The 8,663-nt window shown below is 43.9% G+C and overlaps 1 protein-coding gene across 1 annotated transcript; it reads left to right on the forward strand.

The window, feature by feature from the left end:
• Window positions 1–309: 309 nt before the first annotated feature.
• Window positions 310–7,524, forward strand: tymp (thymidine phosphorylase). The gene is made up of 8 exons (XM_071914327.2): window positions 310–479; window positions 3,129–3,252; window positions 3,371–3,573; window positions 5,261–5,359; window positions 5,692–5,821; window positions 5,997–6,115; window positions 6,694–6,856; window positions 7,125–7,524. The coding sequence occupies exons 1-8, from the start codon at window positions 429–431 to the stop codon at window positions 7,367–7,369; spliced, it is 1,134 nt and encodes a 377-aa protein (XP_071770428.1). The 5' UTR covers window positions 310–428; the 3' UTR covers window positions 7,370–7,524.
• The last annotated feature ends 1,139 nt before the right edge of the window (window positions 7,525–8,663 follow it).

Below are 8,663 nucleotides of genomic sequence, written 5' to 3' on the forward strand. Positions count from 1 at the left end.
TATAGAGGACGACTGCAGCCTCCAGGTTTTAAATCCAGATCTCTGTGCCGCAGCAGAGAGACGGCTCAGGCTGTTAGCTCCTCGGCTGTCTCCGGTGTGGTCGCCATGACAACAGAAACGTTTCTGATCGAAGAGGAGCTGGAAGAGCTGAACCCCCCCCCACCACACACACACACACACACACACACACACACACACACACACACCACTGTGAACACTGAAACCAACAGAAACCTCCTGCTGCTTTAAACCAAGTCTGGACCAGAGAGTTAACCCTGGACTACAGCAGAACCAGTTAAACAGTTATTCTGATTCTATGGCAATGCAGTTAGCTGATTGGTTGCTGACCTCTGTCCCTGTGTCCTACTGGCCGTTGACCTCAGTCCTGCTCTCCGATTGGCTGGTGAACTCTGCCCTGTGGCCGCTTTATGATGACAGCAGCCTCAGGTCGACCTCACTCCACCGACTGCAACCACCAGGTACGCTGCTGTGTGTGTGTGTGTGTGTGTGTCTGTGTGTGTGTGCGTGTGTGTGTGTGTTTCAGACAGGAGAGAACGTCGTCTTTTATTCCTGTATATTCCTTTTATTCTATATGTGAATGTTATAGAAATGTGTCAGAAATGAACTTGGAAGTTGATAGACTGACTTTGGTTTGTTCAATATGTGATGAGCTAATTACGTATTTAAGTATTTAAGATGTTAAATTATTGACGTTGATGAGGTTGATGGTTGAGTGTGTATTTAAGGTTTTTACAGCTGAGCTCGGGGCTGATCTGTATATCATGTGGATGTTTCTGCGTGATAACGTGAGAATAGCGGCTCGTTCCTCCGGCTGCAGGTTTTGTTTGGAAACCGAAGTCAACAAACTGCAACTTGGAGTCTTTTCCCTCTCTTGACATGTTTAAAAATATTTTAAAATCAGTTTTTACAGAACAATGTCATTGCTTTTAACATGTGCCGTTATTTTCCATGATTCTTTTTAGCCCGTTTGTTGTGTTTTGGTATGTTTTTGTGGTGTAACCTGCCCCCATGTATTTTTATATGAAACCTTTTTCTTTTTTTTTTCCTCATTTTTCTGCCCATCTTGACCAGGACTCCCTGGCAGAAGAGATATTGTATCTCAGTGGGACCTTCCTGGTTAAATAAAGGATAAATAAATAAATAAAAATCGTTAACAGATAATCAGATTTCTGTTCTTCCTCGTTCTTCTACTGATGTGATCTGGTTTCATGAACAACAGTTTAAAATGGAGGAGAAGTTGATTCCAGCCATGAGTATCGGCTTCTCCATCTTAGCCAAATCAAGTAGGAAGAAGAGCGAAAAATGTTCTCCGACTACAAAAGTGTTTTCCTTCAGCTTTGTTCCTCTTTTAATGCATCTCTGCCCTTGAATTCTGAAATAACGGATGATATTGCTTCATCAACACGACCAGTGCCGCCATACTCCATCGCCGCCATTGTTGTTTACTTTGAGGCCGGACCGCCTCATTCCCAGCCTCCAATCAGGGAGCGAGGCCAGACGCTGCTCAACCAAGACAAAGACGACATGGATGTAGAGGCTGACTGGCTGCAGCATCAGTGGGACCGAAGTGACGTCAGAGCGGCCGGAGACAACGGTCTCTAGTGATCGTTCGGGCGATATCAAAAACATAAACAGAGACACAAAGCCTGCGATCGGCGAGAGAGAGGCACCAGACTGTCTGACACGCCCAGATCCTCCCTCAGCTGAAACACCTGGGGGGACCTGCAGAGAAACCAGTTTGATATTTTAACACCTGTAAAATACCTATCAGCTCACCGCAGACATCTGAAGAGACAAACACCACTCCTGAACTCCTGAACCAACCGACCGGAATAATCGACGGACCTCTGGACCAGAACCAGCCAAGTCCAGAACCACCCAAGTCCAGAACCTGAGAGACGATATCCTTTAAGAGAGCGACAGCCTCCATGGTGCCTGAAGGACTTTGTTAACAGATAGATGGTTCCTGGAGGAGACAGTGAGTGGGGACTGCAATTTTGGTACAGTCATGCTTTTTTCAGCTGAAGAATATTGCCAAAATCAGTACTTTTCTCTCTTTTCACAACACTGAACGCGTTATTCATGCCTGTGTGACATCATGTTTAAACTATTGCAATGCATTGTTTACCTGTCTGAATCAGTCTGCCTTGGGACGGCTCCAACTAGTTCAAAACTCTGCAGCAAGATTGTCGACCAAAACTAAGCTAACTAACCTGTCTTAGCCTCTTTACACTGGCTTCCAATAAAGTTCAGAAATGAGTTTAAAATTCTTCTAATTACATATAAGGCGTTGCATGACCCGGCACCTGAGTACATCACTGAACTGCTTCATCCATACCAGACCACAAGGTCCCTTAGGGCTTCAAACCGAGGTCTCTTGGCTGTTCCAACATGCAGACTGAAGTCAAAAGGTGATAAAGCTTTTGCAGCAACGGCACCTAGACTGTGGAACAATCTGCTCCCATCGTAAGATGAATCTGAATCTGTTACTATTTTTAAATCACATTTCAAAACCCATTTTTACGGTTTGGCTTTTAACTGATTGTACTTTTGTCTTTCTGTCTGTTTTTTCTTTTCTCTGTAAAGCACTTTGTAAACTCTGTTTTTTGAAAAGTGCTATATAAATAAAGTTTATTATTATTATTATTATTATTATTATTATTATTATTATTATTATTATTACTGGGGCAGAATAATCCCCAACCTCAGTAGATGGTGTTGGGCAGTCTACCCGTCTTGTAAATAGTGAAAAAAAGGAAGTTACTTGTTGGAAAATAATGCAAGAAAAGAGATTTAGTTGCTAGAAAAAGAACTGTGAGAAGGACAAGCTGCTTTAAAACACTTTATTATAAAAGTATTGAGTTTTGTTTGGCGCTAACGCAGCTTGACTTTAAAGGGAAATGTTCAGAATAAGAGAAAGTTTACTGTGGGGTTGATTCATCCCCACAGAAAAGGACTTATTCAGAAAGGGGGGTCAAGTATCGGGTGATATTAAGGTAGGAACCTTTGTCTGTGGAGAGAACGTTTAAGGGGAAATAATTAATAAATGGACAGGAAGATGTCTCATGTCAATTCATTATTCATTACAGTCTGCTGACTGTTTGCAGGTAGAGATGCTGTCCGTCCCAGAGCTGATAAAGAAGAAGAGAGATGGAGGGACGCTGAGTGACGAAGAGGTCAAAGCCTTCATCCAGGCTGTAACAACCCAAAATATACAGGACTGTCAGATAGGTACACCCCCCCCCCCCCCCCCCCCCAAACACACACACACACACACACACACACATATTCAACCACCTTTCTGAGGTTGTTTTCTTGCCTAATGCTGCTTTGTCTTTTTCTGTTAAAGGAGCCATGCTGATGGCGATCTGGCAGAGGAGCATGGTTGCCACGGAGACCGAAGCCCTGACCAGGGAGATGATGAGATCTGGGGAAGTGATGTCATGGCCAGAGGAGTGGGCGGGGCTAGTGGTTGACAAGCACTCGACAGGCGGAGTGGGAGATAAAGTCAGTCTGGTGTTAGCGCCTGCGCTAGCTGCCTGTGGCTGTAAGGTAAACATGCTAAAAAACACGCCTAACATACATACACACACTTCAGTAGGTATACATCCACCTCCATGTAAAACAACGCAGGTCTGGAGAAATTCTCCTCAGAAAACGTGGGATAACAAGACCTTGATGAGCCAAAGGCCGCTCTGATTGGCTCTGAGTCTGAAACAGGAAACGGCTCGTCTGGTTTGTTTTTCTGCTGCTAGAACAAGTTTCCATCGTTAGCTTAGCTACAACGCTAGCTACTTTGCTGACTTAATTCAAGTTAATATACAAACTCTTTGGGTAAATTAAATGAGCGAGATGAAAATGGATGAAAACTGTGAATCAAGACTTGCTGTGGAGTCGAAGCCTTTTTTCTGTCTGCAGTTTCACTTGCTGCAAACACGACAAACATCTCAGTGTTTTGATGTTTCACCATCGATTGAGCCTTTTGTTGTCTCTAATATCTTCCATTGTTGTTTCTGCTTTGCCAAAAGATGTTTTTTTTTACTAGCTAGCTAACTGTGGCAACTACAAGTGACTCCGCCCATAGCTCCGCCCTAGTGTAATTTGACCGGTTTGAATAATAACAGCCCACAGCGCCGCCAGCCTTTTCTATCCAACATTGTTTAAATTTCTCCAGAACTCTGTTGTTTTACATGAGGTGTGGCTGTGTAAGATTAGCGGCACCTAGCTAGTTCCAGGTTGGTTCGTCAGTTCTTCACGGCTTGGATTCAACACAGTGCTGGAAACGGTTTCCAGGGATCTTGCTCCCAGCTGGTCCTGCAGATTTTTCAGCGGTGCATTCATGCTGAGAACATCCTGTTCAATCTGTGAGCATGTCGCAACAGAAACCATAATTTAAACTGTCATTTCCCATCAGAAGATTACAAGGAAACCATGACTCACTGGACCAGTGCCTTCTTGTTACAAACTGAAAAAATCAACTCTAATTATCAAGGTTAGCTAATTAGCCTAGCTGACCTTCCAAGCTAGCAATACGAGCCTACAGCTATCTAGGTAAGCTAGTTAGTTAGCTGCTGACCTTCATCGTGACTGCCATGGAGTTATTGCCATTTGTATTTTTTATTTATATTTTGTCCAGAGTTCCTTCTTTGCCATTCAAGTTTGCCAGTTGCTAACTGCCACTCTGATAAAATGTGGTTCTTTGGCTCCGCCCACTGAGGTTTAACTCAACCAGCTCTGCCTCTGTTCAGTTCTTCATACAGCAGCAGCTCCTCATCCATCACATCACGTCTTCCATTATGTGAGTCTCCTGTAACACTGGAACAGTGTCCAGGCCTCTTCCTGTTACAGCCAATCAGATTGTACCTTTGCTTCCATTTGTACTCCTGATTGGATGTTGGTTTCTCAGCTCACTGCAGCATGTAGATCATGTAGAGAGACCGTCATCATGTTGGACTTTTAGTTTCAGAGAGAATGGTTTCCCTGTCGAGACGTCCCACTCTCAGCCAGAGCCTGTTCCAGCTGTTTCCCCCGGACTTTAACCTGGAACTGTTAAAGATTTACAACAAATGTTGACTTGACCTAAACATTTATCAGTTTCTCATATTTACTGTAACATGTACACTTAAAACATATATATACATACATACATGTACTTTTTTCTGAATAAACACTTATGTGCCCACACTTTAAATGTGTGTGTGTGTGTGTGTGTGTCTCTGTGTGTGTGTGTGTGTGTCAGGTCCCTATGATAAGTGGGCGGGGCTTGGTTCATACAGGAGGAACTCTGGATAAACTGGAATCAATCCCAGGATTCAACATCCACCAGCCACCAGCCCAGGTACAACTCACTGTACCACTATACATATATATATAAAACAATCTATAACTTAGTAAATATAACTGTACCTAACATATATAGACACATAGAGCTTGCTAGTTACAACTAACTAATATAACTATAACTATAACTAGCATGTATATACATTACACAACAGGTACATACATATACAACTAGCCAACTATCTATAATTAACTGTATAACTATATTACACAACAACACAACACAGGAATACTCACCTACAGCTAGCTAACCACTGTAACATGTACGTACTACAGCTAACACACACACAGCCTCACTCCTAGTTGACCTTTGACCCTGTCCATCTCCAGGTCCGAGGGATCCTGGCCTCGGTGGGCTGTTGCATTATGGGTCAGACAGAGACGCTGGTTCCTGCAGACCGAGTCCTGTACGCCCTGAGGGACGCCACCAGCACCGTGGACAGCTTACCTCTCATTACTGGTACTGAGTTAGTATTACTAACCTAACCTAGTACTGCTCACCTAGTACTACTAACATGACAGAGTTTACCACTCATTACTGGTACTAAACTAGTATTACTAATCTAACCTAGTACTACTAGCCTAATACAGTGTGTGTGTGTGTGTGTGTGTGTGTGTGTGTGTGTTTTCTCCAGGTTCTATTATCTCAAAGAAAGGGGCGGAGTCTCTGACTGCTCTGGTTCTGGATGTCAAGTTTGGACGAGCTGCTCTGTATAAAGACCTGGCTAGTGCTAAGAAGCTAGCACAGTCACTGGTAAACAACTTTCTAATGATATTAACCTTCTTTATAAAGACTTGGCTAGTGCTAAGAAGCTAGCACAGTCACTGGTAAACAACTTTCTAATGATATTAACCTTCTTTATAAAGACTTGGCTAGTGCTAAGAAGCTAGCACAGTCACTGGTAAACAACTTTCTAATGATATTAACCTTCTTTATAAAGACTTGGCTAGTGCTAAGAAGCTAGCACAGTCACTGGTAAACAACTTTCTAATGATATTAACCTTCTTTATAAAGACCTGGCTAGTGCTAAGAAGCTAGCCTTGACTAAACCTTTTAGCCTTGAACCTTAAATTCTTTAAACAAGAGCTGACCTTAATTTACTTAATTTCCATTTCAAAGGTCCTTAATACAAGTGTGTTTTAGGCCAGAGTTCAGTAAATATTCCTTATTTATAGTAATATTATGTAAATATTTATCATACAAATGTTTTTTATCTGCTGATTGTGACATATAACTGATGTAACTATATAGAAAACCTTTAACTGTACAGCTGACAGATGATGATGATGAATGATGATGATGATGATGGTGATGAAGGTGCGTTGTTTTAGATGAATGCAGGCAACGGCCTGGGCATGCGTACAGGGGCGGTGCTTAGCCGTATGGACACTCCTATTGGTCGATGTGTGGGCAACAGTCTGGAGGTGATCGAATCTCTGGAGACGCTGAAGGGAAAAGGACCCGATGACCTGATGGAGCTGGTCACATCCCTGGGTACCCGACATGTCACCCTGCTCTGCACCCTGTAAACTGCACCCTGCACCTCATACTGCGATACTATAATCTAACAGTGTGAAGGGGAATGGACCCGATGACCTTTCCTATACCTTTTGCTAGAATACTATCTGTAAAAGTCAACATGGCTGACTGAATACATGTTTAGATTTTGTTTGGATGGGAACCAATGAGGGGGGAGGGAGGGTCGAGACTCCGCCCCTGCCCTGCTGTTACAGGGCGGGTCTATTTGTTTTTGTTTCCACAGGGGGCGTGTTGCTGATGATGATTGGAAAGGTGTCCAACCTATCGGAAGGCAGCAGGCAGATTTCTGAGGCCGTGATTGGTGGAGCTGCTCTGTCCAAGTTCCAGGCCATGATGGAAGCTCAGGGCGTGGCCAATGAGACGGCCAGGTCACTATGCTCCGCCCACACAGACTACTACAGCATTCTGAGAAAAGCTCAACATCAGATGGAACTGAAGACTCCCAAAGATGGTAGAAAATACACATAAATACATAAACATATACACACAGAGATGGCACAATCAATCAACCAAACAATCAAATTTAAATGTAAAACAAGGCAACGGTAAATATGTCGTTCTTGGGCCAATCAGCAACAAGATGCATCATCCCTCCAAGTGTCGTCGAAATCAGACCAGTAGTGACTGAGATATCATGCTTACGATAAACGATTAGACCTTTAATTACAGAACCCCCACTGGGCCAATCAGTGTGGAGATGCTTCCTGCCTCCAGGTCCGACCAGCAGTGTTGGAGAAATCTCTCTTGACAGATGCTATAGATGAGTTGGGTGTCATCAGCGTACCGAGGGACATGAATGTTGTTTCCCAGTCACATACAAACAGAAGAGGTCTGAGAACGGACCCCTGGGGGACGCTACGCTACGTCCACCAGGACTGAACTGGATTTGCTCCCGGTCAGATCTGATCTAAACCAGTTTAAAACCGGGCCAGACTGTCCAATCCACTTACGGAGTCTATCAAGCAGAATTTCACGATCAGCTGTGTTAAATGTGTTAAGTTTAGAAGCACTAAACCAGAAAGCTTATTGGAACTGCTATTGATTCTCAAATTGCCGACCGCATGCATTTCCACTACTTGGAGTCCAAAAATAAACAAAAGTACACAAATATACACAGAGATGGTAGAAAATCTATATACACATATATTTACATATACACACAGAGGTGGTAGGAAATATATTTAAATCTAAACCCAAATATACACACATACAGATAGGAGAGAATATATATTCATATACATACATGAAGCATCACGTTAGTTCATCTACCAGCTGATCGCCACACACACCAATCATAATCCATTCTCATAACAAGGCGGCCTATTTAAATGGCCTCCTCCTACTCTGCTGCTCGGTAAAGCTTCATGCTGCTCCTACCTGCTACAAGTTGCCGCTGCTCGTGCTGATTTCTCGGGCTCAAGATGTCTCGCTTTCGTCAGATGAAGAATCTCCGGAGGCAGCGCCATCGGCCTCCGAACCGCTGTCGGAGCTCCCGTCTCGCAAAATACAGTCCGCTAATACCGCTTCGAGAAGGCACTGTCAAGGAAAGAATGGCGTTTGCGCGACTCATCTTTAATATAGGACCTCCTCGGACTCATCCCGGCACCGGCACCGCCGCGACTCCCGCGCAAGTCCGAACTCTGATTACTTCGAGCCGACGGCCGGTCATAATTTCCAGCTCTCACTCGGTCGTGAATGTCCGCTTCAGACCTGGAAACCGGTCTTTTCCCGCCAGCGTCAGCGGCCGTTAGACTCCGGCGCG

The sequence above is a fragment of the Centroberyx gerrardi genome, chromosome 24 (genome assembly GCF_048128805.1).
Source record: "Centroberyx gerrardi isolate f3 chromosome 24, fCenGer3.hap1.cur.20231027, whole genome shotgun sequence".
In the NCBI taxonomy this organism is placed as follows: Eukaryota; Metazoa; Chordata; class Actinopteri; order Beryciformes; family Berycidae; genus Centroberyx; species Centroberyx gerrardi.